Below are 27498 nucleotides of genomic sequence, written 5' to 3' on the forward strand. Positions count from 1 at the left end.
GTGCTTTTCCTGCCAGTGGTCACGCTCTCAAGGCCTAAAAGCTCCATGTGAGATCAACAGAGAACCATGTTAACTTCTCCTCCCCACCGGTGGTGTTAGTGTAACAACAGTTTACTTCCAAAGGGGAAATCTGAAAGTCCTCAGAAAGTGAGCTGTATGGGTAAGTCTAAAACGGTTAACCATTTCAGAGTCTATTAAATTTCTGTTATGTATTTTGGGTGATCTTACTCGTATCAGGATCTCACTTCAGAGAAACAAGAAAAGTGAACCTACAGCTTTAGTAAACTAAAGAACGTGCGTTTTCAAGATGAGAAGTGAAATTCAGAAAGGTGATCTGTTCTAAAGAGAGAAAAAATTGTTGTCAACAAGTAAGTGGAAACCTCTGGTAAAGATCCAGCTGGAAATTACAGGCAACTCCCTTCAAAATCCAGTTAGTTCCATAATTCCCTTTCCCAGTACTAAAACCACCACCTGAGAAAGCTGTAGCCCACAGGATAGCAACTTAGTACTTACTGCCCCCTGCGACTGCAGTGAGTCCCCTTGTTCCGCATGGGTCTGCTTGGGAGGGAAGGCTGTAAGGGAGCTGTTGCCTGGAATGAAGAAGAGAAATTTCTGAGTGAGGCTGCGTTCTTTTCTGCCTAAACCTCAAGTAACCTGAAACCACAAGGGGCTGGAATAGCAGTCCAGCAGCTTGTCAGGATTTTCCCCAAGATTTTTCTCCTTCTGGGACAGCATATCGAAAAGTTTCAGATATGGAAAGAGAGTAAGATTGCCAGGGCCTAATAATTAACTTAATACCTATCCAGAGCACAGCCTAGGGGTGCTTTCATACACCTGCACACCTGCAATTCTGTGGGCTAGGGAGGAGGCACAGGGCAGGAGGGACAGAGATTTAGGAGAGTAGTGTGCTCTCCAGAATGTCACATCATTGTTCTTCAACACTCACTTCCATTTCCACTTGCATTGCTGGATCTGAGTTTCCTCTTGCTCATAAGGCGGTGCAGGAAGGTAGATTCTGGAATGAAGTGGTCGGGGGAGAAGTTTTTGGTGAGAAGGTGATATACAGGGGTAGAGATTTGACCATCCCATGCCCCTGTTGGGGGACCCATAACAATAGGAGGAGTTTTCTGCAGATCTTAAGAAGCTCCTACTTAATTTTAGGTTAATTGTTATGGGGGTGAGAAAAAGGCACATTTTTGACTAAAAGTTTCTTGTTCCAGACTGAGAGGACTCTGCAACTCTTGAACACATGCTCTTTGCTTGGATTTATTTTTAGTAAGGTTCTCTTCATTTTTTTTTTTTCTCCCCCAGATATCTTTTCATAAAACTAAATTAAACTTGCAAAGAAGGGAGAGGAAATCAGTTTGATATTTGCAATGAAGCATAAGACATTTCACTCTGTTACTTCAACTTAAAAATGGGCAAAGGTAAAGGAACAGAAAAAAGGTCCTGGAATATAACAGATCTATGAGCCATTCAAAGAACTGCTTCCAAAAAAACTCGCCTCCATCAATCCCTTTTTAAATATAAAGGAGCAGAAGAACACTTTCAGCATTTCACTGGAGTGAACATGCAGGAGGAATACTGTGGGAATAAGTTTAGAAATATTAAGAAGTCAAATTCAGACTCCTTGATGTTAACAGCTTTTCTTGCCAAGAAAGACCTTTTTTCTCTACTTGGGATAGAAATCCCCACTATACACATATGCAGCTTACATGAGACTCTTTTCCTAGCTCTGATGCAGTTTGGACAGGAGGGTCTAACTGGAGTGCATTGCATATATTTTCTGCTCCTTGGTGATCAGAAGGAATTAAATTAGACTAACCTCCTCCCCCCTCCCCTCCATGAAATGGGTTGATGGATGAGAAAAGAGAGCCCAACGCATTGGGTCGAGATGAGAGAGCCCAACGCATTGGTTTCTTTGATCCTGACCATTACAGGATGTGGGTATGTATGGGAAGAATAGGAGCCCCAGAGACTAAAGAGAATAGACAGAGGGCTCTACAGCCCTAGGAAAATGGTTTCTGCTGGGACCTCAGGGCACCAGAAGTCTGACGTTTTCACAGTACTTTTGGTAGATAGTTCAGCAGAGAAAGACAATATTTAAGGCTCAGCATACTCTGAACTCATCTGCTATCTGAAGAAAGGAAAAGATGAAGAAGATGCACATGGTCTTCTTGTAATGGATCTTGGTCCGCTGTGAATATGGGGAGGCTGTGGACATGCCATCTTTCAATACTGTCCACTGTGTAGCCGCATGTGGCTACTGCCAGCATGACACATATGCACTGCCTTTTAGTGCTGCATGATCCATTGCATGGAGAGACTAATGGGGTGCTCGCTTATTATATTTCTTTCTGTCCTGTACACCAGATATTGGTTTTAAGCAACATTCAAAAACATCTGTTGATGGTTCTATTTTTACAGTGTTTTGGTCTTGCCTAATATACTAAAATCACATGAAAACTGAGCCACATACACCTGTTTCCAAACTGTGTGTATCATGGTCTGCACAGTATATAAAATTGATAGCAGTCGTATCTTTCAAACTCAGTAACTCAGGCATCAGAAGATCCAGCTGTATTTTTTTCAAATTCTAACTAGATTTGTAATGCACCTGGTAAATATCTGCCCTTTCAGAAACACAATTTCACTTCTGCCAAAAGAAGCATTAAGAACACTAATGCAGGTCAAGTAGTTTACTGTTGGTATGAGCAACAGCATAAGTAACCCATAATTTGAGTCTAGAATGAATAATGAGTAGCTGCCATTGTACAATTTAAGACTCTAAACAAAACAGAAAGGAGTAAGGAAATCCAAGAAAAAGGTTCCTGAAAAGACAAAAGAAAAGAACATTACAGCTGAGTTGCTTTTCTTGCTTTAGCTGTGACACTGAGGTGGGAGAGCAACAGCGGAGGTGAGTGGAGCCTCAGATAAAGGATTGGAAAACCTGTAAAACCTGATGAGAACAAAGAAGCCCTGAATCTCTGCGTGAACACTTTTGAGCTTGAGGAGCTGAGTCTGAATGAAGAATACTACCTCCAGCTTCCCACATCTCCGGGGATAGCTGGTCAAAAGACTGGTAAGACTCTGTTAACTGAATATGTAGAGTCAAATTTGCCACTATATGTAGACAAATCTTTTCTCTGAACAATGTGCACTGCACTGTTCTAGTCTGTTTTAAGCTGTTTCTAAGTTGAATGGCTAAAGCAGTCTGGGAAGGGGATCAGTATCTAGAAAGCTAAGTGGAGCTCTGGCTTTTTCATGGACTTTATGTGAGTTTTGGGACAAACAATTTGATGTCCTGTGACACAATGATTGCTAATAACTTAATAAAGGAAGCAAAATTTATGCTTTCCAAAGAGAAGTAGGAGGATTAGAGGCCTGCAGCTTCCTTGACCCAGGAAAGGACAAGCATCTGTGTTTATTGTGTAAGTGCACTATTCATTCTCTGTTTGCCCTCTTTTACCTTTACTTGTCTCCAAAGCTGAATTTCAGCTCATGCTGGAGACATTCAGTGAAGTGCATTTTTATTATATGCTTCAATTCAGATCAAAATGTCAAAACACTATAGGAAAGTAATCTTTGTTCTTAGCCACAGAGAGGAAATGCATATACTTGAAAAGCCTGTCCTTGTGAAATGTCTGCAGCACTTTTGCAGAGGCAAGAAATTTAAGTACTATCTGAGTGCTTTGTCCTGCAAAGAGACTGCCGTTGAATAATAATTAGTCCTTGTAAGGTAAATATATCCAACTCTCCTTCCCTGCATGCCAATTAGGGTCTTATGGCTTCAGGATGCTGGGATGCAACTCAGGGTCCGACAATATGCCACCCTAACATCTATAGTACATGGGAACTTGTATTCCTCTGTCTCCAACGTAGTTAGGCATAAAAATATGTCATGTTGTTTCTGTTTGGCATTGTTATTTTATTAACAAATGCTCTGTCCCTTGCTACCACAAAAAACCCCAACAACTACTTCCGCTACTGAAAACTGACATTACAAAACAAGGGAAAGGAAGGTTGATACCAAAATGAAACTTAACAAAGAAACGGTATCAAAAAAAGATGTTCTAAATGTGATTGATAAAGACAACAGTCTCTCTGTGTTCATCTTTCTTCCAAAATTTTAACTTAAATAATTTTTAATTGATGCAAGTCAAAGCTAAAATATGTATGAAGTACAACTTACCAGTGTACAGATTTTACCCATCCTTATTGTCACTTGGCAAGATTTTCAGCTGATATAATTGATGTATTTGGTCCATCTATGGATTTGGGGTTTGGAGTTGTACTTCCTGGAGAATAGTCAGTGGGTCTACTTGGGTAGGATAGGACATAGATTAAGGATGGCAGAACAGGCACCTTAAGGAGCCCTGCATTTTTATGTGGATTTCTTGGATCTACTCTTGCATTTCATAATAATTATTTTTCAATTAAATTTTCTGCAACACCATTAAGTTGTATCTCACTTTAGTCTCTGATAGTGAAACAAGAAAGGAATTTAACTCTCTTGTGGTCAGTTCTGCTTGCTTTATCTCTTGCAACAACTATATTGAAATCACAAAGACTCATACTAGTGAGGTGAACATGAGTTGCCCTGTAAAGCTTGGTTATAATACTTAAGTATTAAATAATAGTGCTTAGCACTTATGCAACTTAATGCCTTATAATCTTCAAAGCACTTTACAAATCTTAGGTAGTTAATCCCCACAGCAGCTCTGTGTGGTAGGTTATGAAGGCCACGCATTAAAAATATCCCACAATATGAGCTTGCCTGCATATAAGCATATGTGAAAAAGTATCTGCACAGGTTATGTCCCTGAAGTCATGAGTGTTTAATTTTACTGGACTGTAACATGCCTTGCCTTCAAAAAATTAGTTCTACTTTCTTATCCCATTCAAGGTAAATCCATTATACCCTGCAGCATGGCTCCGCACACAGTATTATCACAATTTTGAGGATATTTCTTATTATTAAAACTCCTGGAAGCAAATAAGAAGGAGAGAATCTTAATTTTACTTAAGAAATCAAGTTTCTAGTGCCAATGATTGCAAAGAAAGTGCATGGGAAAGGGTCAGAAAGTCTCTAAATCTAGACTGAAGGACTCAGGAGAGTAACTACCATTTTTAGCCACTTCTTTTGAAAATGTGAGTTTTGTGATATTGACTGGCAAACAAAATATGCTTATACTCAATTTTACTGGGGAACTTTAGCCTTTAGAGACCCCACTTCATTTAGGAAATAGTATGTTTTTCTAGCTCAAATTTTCTTTGAATTTTCATGTTCCAGAAAAAAAGAATATTGAATAGTTCTTGCTTTAGCCTGTTTCAGGTCTAAAATTTCCCATGAAGTAGAAATACTGCTTTTAGTCCACTGTAATAATGCTAACTTACTGATAATGTCACGAACACCACTGGTTCCAGTTTTTGTTAGTTCTGCTGGAAAACTTTTTGAAACAACATTATAGTTTGAAAGTAACATTATAATTCTATGTGAAGACCAAATTCACCAACCAAAGATGTAAAGATTATTAGCTCATGATTGCATCTCAAGCATCTCCATAGAAAATAATCCTCTGAAAAGTGTTTATTCTTTGTAATACCTAGTGTAGAGAGGAAACAATAGCTTTGACTGGTGAGGCCTTCTTCCAAGAGAAGCAGATAGAAAGCAGATATTTTGTCACAAATTAAAAAAAAATCATCAATTTTTCAGAATGTCTACTGAGACAGTGCAGCATTATTTATAAATACAGTATGATCCTTCCCCTCCAAGCCATCAGGCAACTTAATGCCTTCCTTTTGCTTTCATCTACACTGTCTCTCTCTGTAAAGCTTGTAATTTGACAGCTGATCCTTTGTAAGAAGGAAGCTCTATGGTATCATGAAGACTGACCTCAATTCCTTATTTCCCTTCTACTTCAACCTGGAAACTTTTGTTTCCTTGTTTTTCATTCTCTTTCTTCCTATCTTTGTTTTCTTTCCTTTTCTTTTAATTTTTTCTCACCTTTGGAGAAAAATCACAAATGATCTTTGAAGAAATAATTAGCAATCTCTGTGACCCTATGGTAAAAACCTTTACCTGATTCACTACTAAAGTGCTTATCTAAGGGTAAGAATTTCAGACAGACCAGGGAAAGAGAAATTTCCACATGAGATATGATAAGGGATGAGCAGAAAAGAGACCCCAGAAAGTAAAGGAATAAATGAATGGGAACATAGGAGGAGACATAATTAGCCAGTCTCACATGCTTGCCACTACATAATTTCAAATGTTCCAAATGGAGCCTGGTATTCTGCAGACAAGCTCATAATTAAGTACAGGGTTGCAATGCACACGCACAAGAGGTCTGAATTAAGGTTTCATGGGTAGCCTTCTGGCTTTCCCAACCTTCGGTCACTTAATTTAGTGACCTAAATTCTTTTTAATATAGAAAAAAATTGATTTTGATGAGGTCTTTTAATTGTTTAGGGAGGAGGGGTTGTTAAGGACTGCAATTTATTATGTAATTGTAGATGCATAGTACTTCAAAGGAAAAAGTATTCTATTTTTATTTTGCCTAAATTTGTATACCATGCTGAGACCTTAATATCTATGTTTTTTTTCCTGAAGTGCATTAAGCTACATGACTAACATCTAATTCAAATGCATCAGAAGCAGGAAGTCTGCCAGAGAGTCTATAGGACCAATAGATAATCATGGTTTTAAAAAGCGTCCAGAAAAGATTAGGTTGTAAGGGGAAAGGCTGTGTGAATTCACCACGGGGGAGTTTTAAGAGAGTCTACATCAGAATCTTTTTCTAAGAAGGTTAAATTTGAGGCAGTTGTTTCAAACTGAAGAGCTTTTAAAACAAGTCAATAATTATGTCAACAAATAACATGGACCAGATGGTATTCACACTTGAGGAATTTTTAGGAAACTCAGGTACAAAGTAACTGCAGGTGCTGAGCTATGAACTGTTAAGTATAGCCTTTTGCTGAAAACAGCTTGGTACGCGAAGGCAGAATGAGGCAAATACAATAGCATCTTGCAAAAAAGATCTCTGAGAGAATCTGGGAATGGCAGACCCTAATTTTTCTGCACCAGTCAATTTAGCTGACACTACATTACGGAATTAAATTAGCAGACATACGTGGAAGTATGGAATAACAGGGACAAGTCAACACAATGTTTGTAAAGGACAGTCATGTCTTATAGTCAAAGCTCTTTGACGGAGTTAAGAAGGTTAATTATGATTTAGCCAACAGCCCTGACTGTTGAATACCTTGACAATAAAGACCAAGAGCTTCATCATTACTTCATGACTTTGGTATATTTAATAGAATATTAGGTTCATATGTCTTCAGTGTAGTTTTTCTCAGCTTGTTCTTATAATCTTCCTGTGTCACTGTTGCTTTTTTTTTTTTAGTTCAGGTGGGATTGTCAAAATAAAAGGAATGCATGTTCCTGAGTCATTTTGGCAGTTTTGAAAATCGCATCAATACACAATCATGTTCCCACTATTTCCCCATAATCCTGTCTCCAGGTACTTTTAAAGCCGATTTGAGCAAAAGGCTACACATAACAGTAAATAGTTCAGTACCTTCAGTACTTTGTGCGATGCTGTGCCGACTTTCCTGCCTGTCATACTGGCTCATATTGTTTCATCGCATTCTTCTCTATCTGTAATCTCTTATACATAATTTATAAGGTCTTGGGACAGGATTATCTCTTCAGCTCGCATTTATAGCGCTAATAGTATTGGGGTCCTGGCGCATGGCTGGGGTTCTGTGTACTTGTCTAATAAACACCTATAAATATGTGAAAGTATAGAAACAATCTGCCATTTTTAGACTGCTTTAACAGGAATCGGTGCTGGAGTAGGGGGGGAAAAAGATTATTCACCCTCAACACTCTCGGAAGGGGAAGCCTTGCAGGCAAGACCTAGTCACAAAGGTTAGCTTTGAGCTTAACCTTTAAATGAGCAAGGGCTAATCCTCCTTGGCCGCTTTTATCACCAGCAGAGACAGCACGGCTCCCATCAACCTCGGTTTAGAGGAGCTCCCCCCCACCCCCCCTTGACGGAGCATCCCACCACCCCCATCATCTCCATCAGCACCACCCTCCTCATCTCCTCGCAGAAGACGCCCAAGGGATGAGACAAGGAGAAGAGTTAACAGGGGAATTAATAACCCGGCCCTTTTTCCCCGCCTCCTCCTCCTGCCTGCGGACGACGATCGGAGGTGGCCCCCCGCCGAGAGGCGCGGGGAGGGTTTCGCCCTCCCCGCGCCTCTCCGCCGGGGGCCACCCCCGCGGCCCGGCCCGGCCCGGCCCGGCGCGGCCAAGCACCGCCTCCGCGGCGGGATGCAGCCGCCGCCGCCCCGCGGGTGCAGGTAAGGAGCGGGGCGGGGGGAAGGTGGCCGCGCTACGCAGAGAGGGGATGCAGAAGGCAGCCCCCGCTCCTTTCGCCCCGAGCTGGCTTTAGGGAAAAAAAGAAAAAAATAATAACAAAAAAACCCTAAAACCACCCCCCAAAAAGCACCGCTGAGGTCTGGCGGCGGTGGATTTTTGCAAATTGAGATGATCCTCTTAAAAACGCTTGCACGCCGAGCCGGGAGTCGCCCCCAGGGCGCTGACCCACCCCGGGACGGAAGGATTTCGAGATTTAACTAATTTTCTACCCACCCACCCCCCTCCCCATCTTAACTGAATGGAGCCGCGGCTTGCAGACCTAGGAACTAGCACGGATGCTGGCGCTGAATTCGGCGTAGCAGTTGGGAAGGGTAGTTTTTAAGAGACGTGGGGGGAACTTGCAACAGAAATAATAAGTTTTTCTGTAGTCGCCTGATTAATTAAAAATGAAGTACGCGCTGTGCATTGGCAAACCGTCCTAAGCAATGATCTGGAGCAATCCTAAACCGTAATAGTTAATATTTTTTTTTTCCTTTCCTAGAAAATTCGAAATAGCTAAGTATTGCCTTTGTAAATCCTCGGAGAGCCCTCAGCGTTGCAGAGCGTTCACTGCTTAATGAATGTTTGTAAAGGGATTTTCATTCCCACTGAATGTCAGTGGGAGCAGCCAGGGCTCAGGGAGTCAGGTCACCCACTCCTTTTCTTTTGCGAAGAAAGAAGGAGCAGAATTACTTCAGCAGCAGTGCTGTGTTGATGTAGTGCACAGGATGACATTCCCTGCTGATACAGTTGTTCAGGTGAAGCGTGCTTCTGGAGTTTATGATTTTGAGCACGAAACTCGAGAAACAGATAAGAAAAACATGCAGCAGTCTCTACATGAGTAATAGAAAAGGTCCTCTTGGGACTTTTTAATCCTCCATAATGGACCCCGGAGGGGATGGGGTTCATTTTTGTAATTTGTTTTCAGTCTAGTATATCAATATATTTATTTCAGTTATATATGCTATTTATAGAGCATCTCTTTGAACCAGCATATTTTTATTTACCTTTTTCCTTCTCACATTGTGTTTTTGTAATGGATTGCATGCTGAGATATTTCAGTGGTACTGCTGTTGTTTAACTTATGGAGATGGGCATTTTGAGTGAATTAGATACATGTAGGTAACTGTGGCTGTGCATTTTAATATTGGCTCTGGCAAGGAGATCTTCAAAGGCATAAAACATTTTCAGATATATAATGCTAAACTGAACTTGGTGAGAAGAAAAAATACAAGTAAATTCATCATTTTCTGCATTTTCTAAGGTAAAACAATCATTAATCCATAATTGAAGTTATAAAGCCAATGCAGAGTTTGAAATCAGCCCTGCTTCAAGGAACAGATGATAAACACTTCCCATGTAAACACTCAGATTTGCAGGTGTTCTGCCGTCCCTTCTGAATGGATGAACCAGAATATGAGATGGCACAAATAGCATAAGGCTCTGTTCTGAAAAAAGTTATATGCAAATTCCTGCCTTTATTATTAATAGGCTACCTGAGGTCAGTAAAATGATTTACAGTGCATAAAGTTAAGCAGATGTCTTTGCAGTACCAGGATCTACATGGGCATGTTTTTAGGTAATAATAGATACAGAATAATCCTTTGTGGCAGAAAACCATGGCTGGAGGGCTGCACAGCTCTTTAATTTGTAGAGATTAAAGATACTGAAAAAATACTTAGGAACTTCTATATGCCTATGAAGTAATTTTTTGAAGTTTTTAACTGAAAAATGAACTCCTTTTGTTTAAAAGTGCTTAACAGTAAAGACACTGGTTCTTCAAAAGTTATGTATGTACCTTCATAAATGGAGATAGAAATATAAACTGAACTACTGGGAGAAAAAAAGTCTAACTATTGAAAAATAAAATAAATATTTGTGTCATAAGCTTTATGTAATTGACTAAAACTCATGTGACACAGAGTCCTGCCTGATTTTTTTTTCCTCAGAAAAGTTTAGACATAACACGGTTGGACCAAAAGCACTGTCTATTTTGATTTGTGTTTTTGCTGTTGAAAAATATTCCATTTTGAAGAAAACTTTACATTCAGATCTACATGTAATCATTTCAGAAAAATTCATTACTTGTAGACCCAAGTTCTTCTAAGAAAATATTTCTATTGATGCTCCAGATACTAATTTTTTGTAGGTATCAACTCTTGTTCCCCATCAGACAATAATTTCCTGGAAAAACATCGATTTTGAGAAAAAAAACCCACATCTAAAAAGGCAATGGTATTAAAATATTTTCCAAATGGAGAACTTTAGTGGTGTTTCTATGAAATTTCACCTGTCTCAGGGAGCTTTTCTTTTCCATGCTGAATAGGAAAAATTGCTTTGTGTAAAGGCCTTTCTTTGCCTTAAAATAGAGGGCTTAGAAATACCAAGTTATGTAAAAAGGTATCACTCATGCTGTAAAGCATTTACAATGAAACAGTTTTTCAGTGAAACTCTGGTGATTTATAGAAATGAAGGATCTTTTCTAGGGATCTTGACCACGGGGATGCTGAACCTTCACACTGCTCAGTCTATTACAGCTATGACTGGAAGAATCTGTGTCTGTGGCAGTGGCCAGACACTTCATGGAGGGTTACACATCGACCTTTTAATGACAACATAATGCAATTTTTCTGTGTCTAAGTCTAACTCTGAATCCTGATAGGATTACTGCTGTATCTTCAGATGCCTTTGTCAGCTGTGTGAGCACCCAATTACTATTAGATAGTACTCTAGATAACCTTTTGTCTCTGAGCGGTAACCTCAAAGACATATAAGACACCTTTTGTTTTTTTTCAAGAAAGCAAATATAAATACATGACTTTCTATGACTAATAATTACAAAAAACCCAAAAACTGATCAGTCAGATTTTTGAGTTTTGTAGGATAATAAAAATGTGTTACTCTGCTCTCATTTGTCTTTGCTCTCATTCTGATGGTCATCTGCTGAGGATAACTTAATACCTAATACCGACTGCCACAAGACCTGTTCTTTTAAAACTGTATTTGGATGGTATACAGAACACCGAATACGTTTGTATACTGAATATAAATATGAATATTTTAAGATAGGGAATTATATGTTCAGTTATAATAAACATGCGGTAATCAAGAGTAGTTTATAAAAGGTACCAAGAGAATCCACTTACTACTTCTGTAATTACTGTCATTGATTGTGCAATATTTTATATTTAATCTTGGGATCAAAGGTAACTATTGACAGCCTTAATTTGGGATCCTATTTGATAATGTGCTGCTTATCTTTCTGCCACTAAGATATTAAGTTTCAGCAGAAGATGTATTTTCAAGTAATTGAATGTCTTACTTAAGTCAGTTTGTAAATTGTTTTAATTGGGGAGGCTTTGTATGTACCACCAAGTACAATGTAAGTACTGACAGTGATGAGCTCTATGGGCAGGAAAAAAAGGAGAATTACACTGCATAAATTAAAACTAATCCGTCTGGAATAGTACTCTAAATGCAAACCCAGAGTGTGAGGAAGCAGAAGGAATTTAGAAAGCTATAATTCCAGAATTGTAGGATGACATTAAGAAATCAAATATTCCTATGAATACAGTTTGGCATGAAGAATGCAGACATATGGAGAGGATACAGAGAATGACAACACTGCTTGTAAAAGACCACCTAGATTGATTCATCAGGGAGGATGAAAAGTACTAAATATTTAATGCTTGGTTAACTGCTGGTAAATAAGGGAGAGGAGGCAAGATAACTGTTTACAAGTATTTGAGAGATACAGTGACCAAGGAGGGGAAATAGCTACATTTAAAGCTTATAAGTAAGCATAGCATGGCCAGGGGCTTTGAGATACTGATGCAGGACTCTTAGGAAACAAACAGGTTTCCTGCTGAAACTCAGGAGGAAATTAGTTTAATACCTGTACTAATTTAGCTGTAGAAACAACCCCTGTGTTAAAGAGTAATAAACATTGTGAAGCAGCCTTTCATTTTTGTTTTTCTACAGCAGGTCACTGAAATCTTGCTTAAACTTGAAAAATTGAAGTTTTGTACTTCACAGACACACAATCACAAGGCTAGGTGTCAGGGCATTCCCCAAAGCCTCATCAATTACATCTGACAGGTGCTTAACTAATTTATGTTTTTAACACCCCATTAATGGAGGCTCCATGACCTACCCAGTCCAAAATAATTTCCAGTGCTTTTCTGTCCTTCTTGTTTTTAAAATGCCTCACCTGTATCTTCCTTGCTGTAGTTTAAGCCCACTATTTTTTGTCTACCCTTCATTTTGGAAAACCGATTATTCCCACCCACTTTGCAACAGCCCTTCTTGTATGAGAAGATGGTCCTCTCTTGCCCTGAGACAACAAGGTCCATCCAGGAAACAAACATCTTTCCCAGAGGTTGACTTGATTTCTGATCTCTTAGAGATTTACAATGATCACTGTTGTTCTCTTCTGTAATATTTCCAGTGGGTCTACATACTTCTTGCTTGAAATCAGGCATAATACTCAAACTGATATATCAGCAGTGCTGAATGTAGTAGAAGGACAGTTTTATGTAACTTGCAAGTATCTGCCCTATTTTCTGTGTGCTGGTATTGTTTTTTTTGCAAAAAACTTTGCAAAAAGTATGTTGCAAAAACCACCATAACACCGTAGCATGCATGGTGCTAAATCTGTGAAATGTTATAGCGCCCAGATCCACTTCTGTAAAACTGCTGCCAGTCATCCCATCCTGCCTCCCTCAGCCTTTTTTTGTGCAGTTGGTTATTCTTAGCTAAATGAAATGCTTTGCTTTTGTCTTTTTCAATCTGTCGAAACACTTGAATTCAAATACCATCATCCGGTGTTTGAACCCTTGTCAGTTTGGTCCGTCTGCAAATATAATGCTACTCTCTGATCCATCATGCAAAGAGATCACTGAGGAGTATCCAAAACAGACTCCCAAACAAATTTCTCTTATCCTTCCAGTGTGATAGTGAATTGTTGATAACCACACTCTAAATATTCTCTTCCAAATGGTACCAACCTCTTCTGCAACTTCATCTAAACCAACTGTCCCTAATTTGTTTATGAGACTATCAAGAGCCCGAGGACTGTACCTGTTGCCCACAGTTTCTCAAAACTAATTTCTGGTAGCTCCGAGACTGGCAAATCTGAGGTTGGTGCAATCAGTTCCCTAAGTACTATTTATTAGACTAGTTGTTTTGAAAACCCTGAACTTATTTAAAAAGTCCCAACTTATTCTTCCCCATTCCATCCTAATTTCTTTTCCCTTTGTCACTGATGTATTGGCTGCCTGGTGGCAATTAACATGACTAATGAAGAAGAAGAAGAAGAAAAAAACCTAAACACTCTGGTCTTCCCAGCACCACTTATTATTGGTCTTTTCTTCCCGCTTAGTCGACCAAATTTTTCCTGGTCCTCCCTTCTCTTCTAGCGTCTGTGCAGAGTGTTTCTGTACAGGATCTGAAGACGCACATCAGTGCACATCTAGCACCAGGGTTTTTTGGCTGTGTGGGACCCCAGTAGGAAGGGATCCTCTTTGCTGGGAGCTGATTTATGAGTTTTGATATGATAGTAAAGATGAACAGACACTTAAAGGGACTGTGCAACTTCAGCACGAGTATGCTCCTTTCAGTGTTTTTTAATGGCAAACGGTATGTGATTGTGCATTGTCATCTTAGCAGAATGTTACCTATCTACAGAATGGAGTTTATGTACTTAGTGAAATAAATCTGTTCACAGTGCAACCTTTCAGCTACATAGACTATGACCCTAAATGCAAAACAGCAAGGGGAATATTAAATGATTAACTGATCCAAGAATAGGATGTGCAGTGAATAGTACTAGGTTTTCTCTGGACTGGAAAGTAAAGCTAACAAAATGAATGTGATGGTGAATGGTTGTCATTTTGAGTAACTAGAGCTTGCACCATAAACTTATTTAGTTCAAGATCTTGAAAGAACAGCCTCAGTGCTTTCAATCTTTCATTAGGGCAAGGTTCTCTCAATTTTTTAGTAAGAAAAATTACAACAATAGTGACTTTATTTCAATTAATGAGATTGCTTTAAAACGCTATGTTCGCCGTAAGCCTTTCAAATAACAGTGATTCTTGTCAAATGTGTCTCGGCTCTTTGTTTTTCACTTCAGAATTTCCCAAATTTTACTGGAGGAAGGGTCCCGAATTAGGACGTCAGCTCAGTAAGGTTTTGGATATGCTGCAGAGAGTTCCCCTTGCTCTGATTTCAGGCTGTGCATTTTCATGGGACTATAACAGTTCATGTGTGGGTGAAATTAATTACCGGAGTTGTTAGCCTTATGTAAGCAAATCATCTCATCTTGCTAAACTTTCACTGCAGCTAGTTTAACTATTCACTGCAGGATTCCTATTGTTTTGTTTCATTATCCTTTATTTACTAATAAAGCTGTTTTACATAATGATTCATATCTGGAAGCAATTTAGTATGTCATCATGCTCCTATTTGTTGCCTTCATTAATGAAATGAGAAAGCACTGTCAATCAGAATGGAGGTTGTTACAATGATTTATAAATTCAATCCCAAGGGTAAGAAAAGGTCTGATAAAGAAATCTTAGGTCTGCTTTTGAGAAGGGCTGCAATGAGGTTTTGCTGTTGGAGATTAATTGGATTTTTGTATTTGCTTGGAAAAAAAGACTATGGTTTATAAGTGACCATTAGGGTTGTGCACTTAGCTTTCCATGGCTACTTATATTTGATTGAAAAGACTGGTGAGTCTGAAGGAAGCTGGAAGTAACCTGAAAGTATTGCTCACTGTATAGATAGTTCTTCCTGTTCTGTAGACGAAGGGAGAGAATGCAAATTGGACTGCCTCACTTTTTACCTGGCTGTCAGTATCAGCTACAGCTGCACGTGTTATTGCTGGAGAGCAGGGTATTGTGGGACATAGACCTGGCCCTTGTGGTTTATACTGTTCGGTTGAAGGCCAGTGATTAATTAGGTTATTGCATCCATAGCTGGAGTTGCATGCGTAACCAATATTTATGTTGCTGTAGCAACAGAGAGAGACACAACTGTGCTGAATTTCCTAGGTGTTTCAAGTAGGAGTTCTCCTCTTCCAAAATGGCATTGAGAATTCCCATCAGCGCGTGAAGAGTGTAGCTAAGAGGGGCCCTCATTAATAGGCTGAAATCTTGCATATCTGACTCTCAAACTGAGTTGAGTAAATTCCTGGTGCTCATCAAAGGGTTAGAGAAAATAGGCAGTTGCAAGAGAGAAGACAAAAGGAAAGCCTGTGGCTCAAATTAATGAAGAGCAATTGATTTGAAGACAAATAGGAGCAATACAGGATTTGATGACTACTGTGAAAATCACAGGGTATTTCCAAGAGGCCATTGACAAAAAGTTTGGAATGTATTCTGGGTATTGTGTCTGGCCTGAAATAGAGGCAAGGAGGAACTGAACATGAGCCAGGTCAAGACTTCACATATTATTTGATATATTATACATCAAATTAAAATAGTGGTGGTGACATAGCACATGCTAAGATAGGTGGAGGAAGATGTGAACATCTTAGGTGGATGCGAGGGATAACTTGAGGTGGATGAGAAGGGCTGCAAGGGATTCAGAAGAACTGCAGGAAGGTGTGGAAAGCCTTGGGTAGGCTGTGGTAGAGGTAGAATTTTTGGACTGAACACTACTTCCTGTGCTTCAATGTTAGGGCACCCCTTGCATCTGGGAGCCAGCAACTGTTTTGTCCATTTGAGGATAAAGTATTTAATACAGTTAGTCAAAATTGCAAGTCAGACACTTTCAAAAACAAGCAAACAAAAAAAGTCTGTGGAAAAAAAAAAAAATCCTGACTTTTTAAAATGTTGGAAACTGGGATTATTAATTTTTGTTTGTTGTCATTTCAAGGTCACATGTTTAAATGTATTTATTACTTTGACGGTGATAGAAAATGTCCAAGCAACATGACTTTCCTTAAAGCAGTATCCTTGAAAAGTTAATTATCTAAAAGGTTTCAAAATGTTAATGGAAAAGGAAGAAATTAGATTACCTTGGAGTCAGGGAAGCTTTAGTGACATGTATAGCTATGAAAATATATGATTTCATATGTTTGTACAATTCCTTTTATCTCCTGGAAAGCTGTAATATTTTAGTTTGGTGTTTTTTTTTTTTTGTTTGGTGGTTTTTTTTTTTTTTTTACAAAGAAGGAAAGCAGGCATGTAGGAAAGAGTCAATGGACTATAACCTATTTACTTTCAAACAGTTTTTTTCGTATGCCACAGTTCCATGTGATGGTCTGGTGATCCATTTCCCTGCAAGTTCAACAGAAATGACACTACAACTTTCATCCAGTTTTCTCACTTCAAAGATCAGCTGCAACAAGGGCCTGTTGTAGTCTCATGAATGAACCTTGACGACCAGGAAGCCCTGAAAGGAAAGAGAATCCCCCTCTTCATTTGTTACCCAAACTGCTTGTTTGCAGGAGTCTCACATTTCTGAAGCTGCATCCACGTTTTGGGGACTTGTCAAGACTTGCTGCAGAGTGGCTGAACAACTGGGTGCCAATTTACTGCACACTCCCCACTCTGCACCAAGTCTCTGCGTGAACCCTTTGACAGGAGCATCAGCTACCGCACAAGAAAAGAGAATTGAGCATGGGGAAAGGGTGTCCATAATTACCAGCTTCTGCTCTTCTTCTCCTCTGTGCTGGCTTATCGGACAGTTTCCAGGTAATTTAAATGAGAACTGGAGCAGATGCTGAAGCAGTGGGATTTCTGGACATCTTGGATTTTCATTACCTCCTTTGCAAAACAGGCTTTGCAGTTATCCTGGAAGTTACAATCCAGAAGTTGGATGAACTGAACATTTTCTACCATTTATGCGCAACAGACACACTGCCTGGTACTTTCAAGGCAAAAAAAGTTATAATGGTTGTTTTTGTTTATAAAGAGAAGTAGAAGTATTGAGTTTGGCTTGTAAAGTTACATAGTTCTAAGTTTCTGATGTTTTCAGTGACATTAGACTTGTGTGAAATTGTTACAGCTGCAGGCCAGGTCAGACTCCATAGGTTTCTTGCCTTTCGTAAACATTGAAATGAAGAAGTTTATTGCTAGGACATTTCCCTGCAGTGCTGCAAAGTAAAACCTGATGGTGTTATGGATCTTGACTGGAAAATCAAATTGGCAAGTCTAATTTCATCATGTGACTTAATTAACTACAAAATATAAACAATCAGCAGGAATGGAAATTGTAATGAAACGGTAAATGAAATAATTTGTATTTTAGTAGACTACTGTTATTCTAAGATTATAACCAAATTATTATCTTGACAATGTTTGTTAAGCATATCTAAAAATAATAACCTCTAATGCAGTGTTGTAAGACATGAGTCTCTAGCATGTCCCATATAGCAGAAGACTCAGTATCAGTCCCAGTGAGTAAGAAAGTTAAAGGAAAGACTTAAAGGAAAAACTTAATGGTCTTGTGATTCAGTAGGAAACTAAGCCAAATTTCAGCCTACATTGGTATTCAATAAAGACGTTTTAGGAAAAGTATAATATACCATTGTATCAATGGGAAAATTCTTACCATCTTCTAAGTCAAGTCCAAGTTGTCTTTTGTGTTTATTAAAACATGCAAATTAACCTTCAGTTCAGAGAGCTACTTCTATAGTTGGCATAAACTGGAATTTCTGTAGCATTTGGAATTCAGTATGAATGATTGAAAACATTCTCTTTTTTTTTTTTTTTAAGAACTGCAAAGACTGAACGAAGAGCTTCAAGTGGAAAGATAAAAACACTTGGAAACACTGAACCACATAGTAACCAAACACGAGATATAAACTAGAGCAAAGAGCATATCACATGGCAAAAGAAAATAAATGATTGTTAGTCTTTGGAATTTCTACTTATAAATAGAGGATTTCTAGACAGTTTAACAACAAAATAGAGTATGTTTTGAGGCATGAGAAGAAAGATAGCTGCAGATATGAATCACCCAATTTGTTTTATTTAAGGGTCAAATAGTAAAAAAATAATGGGCTTTTGACTCTAAGGAATAATTATTTGAAATTACTGCAACTAACCCATCCTATTTGACGACATAACTTGAAATGACATTCTGAGAAAAGTTGTGATTGAGTAACTTCTGGCCCATGTAATATAATTTCAAGTTTGTGTTTCAATATTGTCTACTTCTGTTGTTCAGTCTGTTATAGTTTTCCACTCTTCAAGATGACACTGAAAATGTGGAATTTACTATACTGTTACTGAATTTTTTATATATATATGTGTGTGTGTGTGTGTATATATATGTATTTTCAGCTACCAAAAGGTGAGCTAGCTAATGCATCATAAAAGAAAATTGTGGAACATGCCAGAAAAAAAGAAAGTAAGGATTGTGAAAACATTGAACAAAAATGTTTTGAAGCGAGATATTCATAGATACTACAGTCAGAATAGACTGTGACAATTGTGACCATTTGGCCTGACCTCTTACACAGCAGAGTACATAAAACTAGTGAAATGGATCAAGTCTTACATACTATTCTTGTAGGCTCACACACACTTAACTTGAAGTACGTTAATTTTTTTTTTTTTAGTCAGTGGGATTAACACCCATTTTCTAAATTAAAAAGATTGTGCTTGTAGGATGGGTGTTTTGAAGAGCTCGCATTATTTGTTATTGTACACAATATTTTATTTTAAATCTTTTCTCATAATAACTTATTTCAACAGTGAAACTGACAGAAAAAAACATTTTTTATTATGATTTTAAAATGTATATTATTTGAAAATCAAGGAGAGCAAAAGAAGAACTTGTTGTGTGTTTAAAGTCTTTGCATATTCAAATGCAGCCAAAGGAGTCACTTTTATAATTTCATCTTGATAACATATTGCTTAGTTTCTTGGCAGAAGTTTGGAAGCAGGCTTTAATCTCTGCTGAGTACTTGGACAAATAAGTTCTGTTTTAATAATGGGAAGGAATATTTCCTGAATAAACAGGCAGTTTGAATTAGTTTGGAGAATGCCTTAACACTTTAAAATGTAATCTCATCAGCCTCCATCAGATATTAAAGTCTGACCTGCTTGGATGAGGGGAAATCTTAAGGAAGATGTAAGATTCTATATAAAGGGATTCAGTGTCTGCATCCACTTGGTGTTTTACATGAGCTTAGGAGTAATATTGAAAGTCTAAGAAGATGCCACTTTTCAAATGAATCATTAAACTGAAATACTTTGCTAAGAAATGAAGACAGCAGAGTGGAAGCAGGGAAATTATGGTTTTGTTGCTGAAAAATTTCAACTAACTCATCACTTCTAGAGCATAGATTAGATAAGCCACAAATTATGTATGATTTAGGGGCTTTGGTTTCAGGGTCCAGGCTGTATATCAAATAACATACTAATAGTTTGCCTACCTACTCACCTTAGCTACAACTGGAAAGCCTATTCTTAACTTCTTGTTCTTAATCATTCTGCACTCCTGCTGAATACAGGCTCTGTTTTGCACTAGATAAGCTTTTACAACATTGGTGAACTTATTTAGGAATGTGCATATTATTGAATAGGCACATGCAGTTATGTAGTGCTTCTCAGGCAAGATGATACATTCAAATTTTTTCTTGACTTTTTGTGAAATAAAATCAGATCCTTTGAGTAAAGACCACTTTATAAATATGATGGCTGTTAGATGGGTGTAATGATTTTAGGAATGTAAACTTACAAGGTCCTGAATTATGCATGTCTATAAAATGTAAAGTCTACGCTACAACAGTTTGTGTTTTGTTGTACATAATCTTTCTTCATTATGTTTTCAGGATGGAACATGAGGCTACTCAGCTAGAAAAGCAGCACGTGCATAGTGTGTATGAAAATACAGCTGCCTACTTTAATGATCTGCAGAGCAAAGCATGGCCTCGTGTTCGAAACTTTCTGCTGGAGCAAAAGCCTGGCAGTCTCGTTGCTGACATAGGTAAGCCATTCCTTGGGGTGGTGTGAAAGATTGTCTATACACTTTGTTAGTTTATATGTTAATCATACATCCTTCAGAGCAATTGTTTTTAAAACTTGTTTACATTTGTTTTAAAGATTGTTTTAAAATTGTTTTTAAACTCATATTAGATGCCCTATACCACTTGGTTTATTTCCTTGGCAGTGTATCAGGTAACCAGTAAATATGACTTTTGACTTATTTTGATTGAGCTAAGCCTTAATCTACCAGTTTCCCCACAGACTTAGTGGTCTGTCATTCCCCTGGAGCCCTTTTTAAAAAATTGTGTTAATGGCTCAATTATTTCATATTTCAGTTTCTTTAGATCTCTTGGTTTAAGTACTGCTGATCCAAAATTTAATGCTTTTCATTTGTTCTAAAACTCCTCCTATCAAGGCTTTAACATAAGAGAAATCTGATGTGACCACTGTTAAAAAAAAAGTTAAGGTCCGAGAATCTCCCTATGATCCTTAATACAGACACCAAAACCTCATTTTTCTGCTATGGCCTTCCCTACATGTTCAATTTATATCTTGATTTTCTGTTGCACCTCCAGACTTTTTAGGGGTTTCCAGATCCTGGTGTGTTTGCTTTGTGTTTGTGTTATGATTTCAGTGCTATACAGCACATCATTGCAAACAAGATGCTCCTTTGCACCACTGGATTTTCCTCACTGTTTAGACTAATAAAATGCTTTTATGCAGCAAAGTGTAATAAATGTACACAATAAATTATGCATCTGCCTTATCCTATCAGAAAAAAACATTCTTTGAAGATGTTGTAGGCTATAATCAAAAGATAGTATATAATTCTTCTGCTGCTGTTGAGCAGTACCCCAAAAATACTTGATTGCTGTTATTTTGGATATGTATCTTCTTTTATATGTCTGCACCATTTTCACTAATAATCTCAGGAAATAATCTATGGCATACACTCATACAACAGCCATCTTAACATGATATTTCTCAGCCAAAATTTTTTGTCACCTCAGTAGAAGTAATTTGAAGCTTAGCTGAAGTTCTTTGAGGCTTTGTCAGTAGGCATCACAGTGGTTACTGAAAGCTTAAGATCACGCTGTCACAGTTTCAACTGAAAGAATTTAAATGCATGTGATAGATCTGGAGAGGAGGTAGATGCTTACAGTTGCCAATAAGAATATTCCCATCAAGGCACACAAGGTACCTCCTTTTATGAGGTTTAATGAGATCTACAGGGATCTGACTATTGTGTTTATTTTTGGTATGTATTTTGGGAGGAGGGTTGCCTAGTGGCACCAAAATTTTCAAAATGAGATGTTCAATTGATAATTTTGTTTTCTGTTTAATACCACCTTTTATTAAACTATTTCTGTTTGCTAGCTTTACATGAAGCATGGTAATGGTAGCAGAATAAAATATTTTGTCTAATTGCATTATTATTGTTCATTCATCAAAATAAGTGACAGTAGCATGGCCATTGTTAACAGCTTCATGAAGGAATCCACCTCCTGATGACTCATTTAAAGTGAATCTCCTGCAAATGTAGATTTTTAGAGTACTGAGAGTGTTGTCACTAGCTTCATTCCAGAGAAGACCCTATACTTCTAAAAACTCACTGTGTTTAAAAAACATTCCACCAAAAGCCATGTATTAAGCAACTGAATCTTCTAAATTAATGTACGTTTGACTAAATGTGTTCCTCCTGCAAACACAGTAACCAATAATACTTTATACTAATTTTAGAATTTATGCTTTCTAACCAATATGCAGAGCTTCATGTTTTATTAGATATGTTCCTTGAACTGAATTAAAAATATGAACCTTTTCCATTTCGCTCAAGTGTTACTTCAAAGAATAGTGCTTGCTTTTTGCTTTAGAAATATGCTCTTTTTTCACCACTGAAGTGTTGTGCTGTTCTCCAACAGTTCCTGTGCTGTCTCTCTAGATAATGGTGCACATTAACGTCAACAAGAGCAGCAGCACTGCAAGAAGCAGTGATGTTTCTAAAGATAACTCCAGGCCTTTAAATTGAATTACCAATACTGAGATGGTTCTCTTTGCCAAGCTGCTACCCCGTTGCTTGGCTGTCAACCTTCAGAAATTATTCTTCACTACTGACCCATAACTGCAGTGAATGTTTCCTAATCTAATTTTGAAAAGTGCCTGTTATGCATACGGTATTGAAGAACACTCTGAAAGATTTCAATTTAGTACAGCGCAGTCCTTGAGAAGACATACTTTTAGGTGGAAGACATTCTGGAACAGTTCATTACATTTACATGCGTTATAATGCATTGGCACAAAGACAGAAAGAGGACGTGCCTGCAACATGGCAGGAATTTTTATGATTCACGGCTATTTTCAAGTCTGTATCTGAAGCTAAAATTGTCCTCTCTGACTTGTGTCAGTGACAGCTGTGGTTTAGGACTTCTTGGAGAGAAATGAGGTGCACTGGAGAAGTACTGCGTGGGGTTTAGCAAGGACTGGGGAAGTACTTGGAAGAGATACCTGTTACAGGTCACTAAAAAGACAAAACACACTGGCCTCAGGAAAACCCCAGAACAGAAAATAGTTGGAAGCTGGAAGGGTATTGAGGAAAAGGGTCATAATGCTTACCTGTTCTTACTCTTTTCTGGGTGCCCATTTATGCTCATTGTTGGAAACAGGATACCAGGCTATATAAAGGCTCAGTGTGAAGCAGCATGGTTGGTTTTTTGCTCTAAGATATGCAATAGTGGCTGCAGAGGACCACTCCTTCCTCCTCCCACCTGCACTTACCCTTCTTCCCCAAAGAAATACACATAACCTGCTATTACAGGGCTGTGTAATGAGTATTTTTGTTGGTGATGTTGGTACTGTTACACTCCTAAGGGTGTGAACATGTAGTTTCAAACAGTCCAAATGAACCCTGCAGCAGTTAGGCTAGTAGGAGCAAGCTCTCATTTTGTTTTCCAGGAAACCTTAGAATTAGGAAAGCCTCCCCATTATTTTCACTGCTTTGGGAGGGATAGCAAGTGTTTGGAACATACAACTTCTGATCTAGTATTCTTTTCTTTAGGTTGTGGAACTGGAAAGTATCTCAGTGTCAACAGTCAGGTGTATAATCTTGGCTGTGATTACTGTGGACCACTGGTAGAGATCGCAAGGAAGAAAGATGATGAAGTTCTGGTATGTGACAACCTCAACCTTCCCTTTAGGGACCAGTGCTTCAATGCAGTCATTTCCATTGGAGGTAAGACAGCATACATGCATTCTGGCCCACAGCAAATGCAAAGTTTTTTGGATCCTTTTCTTTCCATGTGTCTTCATTTCAGTTAAATTTGTTTTGAAACAATTCCAGATACTACTGAAATGAATGTAGTAAACATGAAAAAAAATTAGTTCCATTGCACAGAGGCACTGTTGACCAGGGAAGTATATGGATCATTTGTTTGTTTTTATGTGGTCTTGTTCACCCTGTGGAGAAAAGATTTCCTTCCAGCATGCATTTTAAACAAGTAAAAACTAATATAAACATGGCTGCTCACAGTTTAAAGAGATTACGTGGTCAAGACAAACTCTTCGTTTCTCCTTAGGATCTGTTTTGACCAGCAAATGCATTGAAATGAAAACTTGCTTTGTCTATAGCAGAACTTGAATCATGTTAACTATTATGTTATGAATACAAATTTCTCTTAGAATAATAATGAAATAAGAACTTTGAGCCATACAAGTGCCTGTTGTCTAAAAAGAGTGAAGCATCTCAGCATCTTAACTCCTCTGACCTCTCCTTTTGAAAATATTACTCATAATTTGAGAAGTATAACCTGCAAAAGAGTAGATGAGGAATGGTTAGAGCACCCAGTTACAGTCTACATTTTTAGCTCTACTCTTGCTTGAAGTTCTTTCAGGCTGTTTCACTGTATGAGCAAAAATATAAAGCATGATAATTATTATTGGTAGTAATCAACAAACTACTTGAACTATGACAGAAATGTATTTTAAAATGTGTTTTTCACATATACAGGGTAAAAGAAAGAGTGAATAATATGCAAGCAGTATCTATATTTCTTTGCTTTCGTGTTGGCTAGTTAACCAGTAAGCCCTATCCACATTTCAGGTCTCGTAGCATAATTTCAGTGCTATCAGATCAGCTGACTTTGAAGGATAGCGTACCTATCTAATGTTTAAACCAATTATAGGCCTGACAAGATTAAAAGTTCACGTGGTATTTCTGTACATTTAACAATAATGGATTTTAATCTCTTTTGAATAGAGATGTGGTATGCCTGTGTCCATCTAATTCTAAATAAAGTGTTTTTCATCCCATTCCAGAGAATAGAAAGTATTTATGTACATAGTCAAATACTCTTCTTGGCTTTGCTAGTATAATCCTGTTTATAGGATTTATATTTCTGGAGAACCACCAGAGTGATTATATAATTTTAACCATGAAGAATATTTAACCCGTTAAATGTATTGCTTAGCTAGAGCTTGCACAGATTCTGTTGGTTGATTGACACTTCTTTCTGGTGAACTAAACTCACATGCTTATACTGTCTCTGTCAGTTTTGATATTATTTTGTGGTGATATATGGCCTAACTCCAGTATGAGATAAAATATCAGTTCCTTTCTCCCTATCTTAAGGAAATTGAAATAGTTTTTTTTTTTTTTTTTTGCAAAGTTTGAGAAAATATTGACAAGAGTTAGGAGTACCTGGAAATAAACACTGACCATATAGACTGGGGAACTCTTCTCAGAGTTTGCTATCTTGTATTCTCAGATGCTTGTGAAGGCCTACTTGATATCAACTGCCAAGAATGCTTTTCTTGGCTTGTGGTAAAAAAGCTACATTTTTCCCCCTTGGTAATTTAATCACTGTTTTGAATAAAGATGGGGCTAGTTGGACACACTTTTCATAACTGCGGTGTTGAAATAACACTATTTCCACAAGTAGAATTGGCTATTGTCAAGCAGCACATATAAAGATAATCTAATTTTTCTGAAGGTATGGAGATGTCTTCAGCTAAGAACATATATTAAGAACATATAACAACGTTATAAGTTGTTATATGGGTAGATTGAATATTTTGCATGTAGAAGTAGCCGGCTCCAAGTCCACTTGAAACAAATTATGGAATCAATCCTCTTTACATCATTGATTTGAACAAAATCTGGTACTGATGATATATAGAACAACATGACCAACATGACCAATTTCAGTACGAGTTAATGGTTTTGAGAATTTAGAGAGAAAATAGCTGACTTAGCTATTCTCTGGCTGTTAAAATTGGGTTCCTTCAGGTGAAGATAGAAACAGTGTGGATATCTTGAAACGTAGCTTCATTTCACATTGCAGTGAAATTTGAAAATATGGAAATTATCCTGGAAAGAAAATTCAAATATAGTGATCAATAGTTTTATTTTGAATTTGACTTTTTATTTTTTAACAGCATAACATAATGTAAAAACAATCATCATTCTCAGACATGCAAAGTAGACTGAGATACTTCTCATTTTTTTTCCTCCAAAACAATCTATGAACGCAATACCTTTCTACAAAATTAAAGCAATGGAAAATATTTCTAAATTTTCTCACTACCTCTTTTGAAAGTGCACTGATGTAAAAATACAGAGTATCTTTTTACTGATATTACATTTTACTGTATTTGTTACATGGTGAAAAGATTTTCTGTTTTCAGTAAGGTAAGTCTGAAAAGTGTCCCAAAAACTAAAGTCAAACTTAATATTACCTAACTCACCTAAAGGCCAGGCATTTAAGTGAAAGGTATTCATGTTACGATCTTTTATGGGTGATGTAGAGGAACAGAAACCTCCAGCTTATATGCCTGACTTTTCTTGAATCCCTATTTTGAGATGAGATAAATTTCCTTCTCTGGGATTTTCCTATTTTTATCCATTGAACATAAATGTAAAAGAGATCATTCTGGGGTAAACTTGCACTGTGGCACCAATACATTCAGCGCTGTTGCTGACTTGCAGTGAGTGATATTTGGGATATGGCAACTAAAATGACTAAACACATAGAACAGGTTGAAGATGAAAATGCTGTGTCCTTAATAATATTCAATACATAATGCCTTTCCTTTTTCGCAGTGATCCATCATTTCTCAACTAAACAAAGAAGAATCAAAGCAATAAAGGAAATGGCAAGGGTATTGATACCCGGAGGCCAGATGATGATTTATGTTTGGGCTATGGAACAAAAGAATCGTCGCTTTGAGAAACAAGACGTATTTGTTCCTTGGAACAAGGCCTTGTGCTCACGGCATTTTTCAGAATCGAGTCAATCTGGAGATAAAGGTGAGTTTGTGCATGCTGTAAAAAGCCGAGACATACACCCTGCACAGCTAGTCATCTCTGATTGCAGCTACCAAACCAATCTGCAGCCAGAAACTGATTCAAAATGTTCCCACACTACGGACCATTGCTTATCCAGAGCCTGCTGCATGAAAATTTCTGAAGAAGAAAACAGATTTTACAGTGCTCTAGGAAGATCTTTCCGCTCATGGTTTTTCTCCAGATCCCTTGATGAATCAGCCCTTAGAAAGCAAACTGACAAAATGAAGCCTCTGAGGAATGAGGGAGAATGGGCAAACAGTACTGTACCCATTCAGCATTCACGACACTGCAGTTTGGATTTAGGTCACCATGGGGCACTGTTAAAAGAACAAAGTTTAGATGATGAGGTGTTTGTGGAAAGTCTGCCTCTCAAAAAACAAGAGTGGTCACCAGCCACAGATGCACTGAAGGATTTAAGTTTAAATGGAGGACACCAAAGTGTAGCTCAGAGCAAGAGTGAAGAAGCTTCATTTATAAATGGCCCAGTGGGAGACAGGGACTACAGCTGCGATTGTAATAAAGATGGTGCTGGTAAGTCTAATGCCAGCAAGTTTTTCAAAAGAACTTCAACAACTGACTCCACTGACTCTGCACTGGATTCAGCAGTGTCTGTTGGGGACCAAACTGATGCCACGTTGGATACAAAAGCCTTCATGCGTTATTATCATGTTTTTCGGGAAGGGGAACTGTGCTGTCTGGTAGAAGAGAACGTGCCTGAGCTTCAGATACTTTCTTCCTGCTATGACCATGGAAACTGGTGCATTATTGCAGAGAAAAGAGGAACGTAG

General features: G+C 38.0%; 1 protein-coding gene across 1 annotated transcript; it reads left to right on the forward strand.

Annotated features, from left to right (window-relative positions):
- TRMT9B (tRNA methyltransferase 9B (putative)) lies at positions 1 to 27498 on the forward strand. The gene is made up of 5 exons (XM_075149157.1): positions 1 to 160; positions 2885 to 3082; positions 20217 to 20371; positions 23426 to 23599; positions 26465 to 27498. Exons 3-5 carry the CDS (start codon positions 20218 to 20220, stop codon positions 27496 to 27498), a joined length of 1362 nt encoding a protein of 453 aa, XP_075005258.1. The 5' UTR covers positions 1 to 160; positions 2885 to 3082; position 20217.

Source organism: Calonectris borealis, chromosome 4, assembly GCF_964195595.1.
Source record: "Calonectris borealis chromosome 4, bCalBor7.hap1.2, whole genome shotgun sequence".
Taxonomy (NCBI): Eukaryota; Metazoa; Chordata; class Aves; order Procellariiformes; family Procellariidae; genus Calonectris; species Calonectris borealis.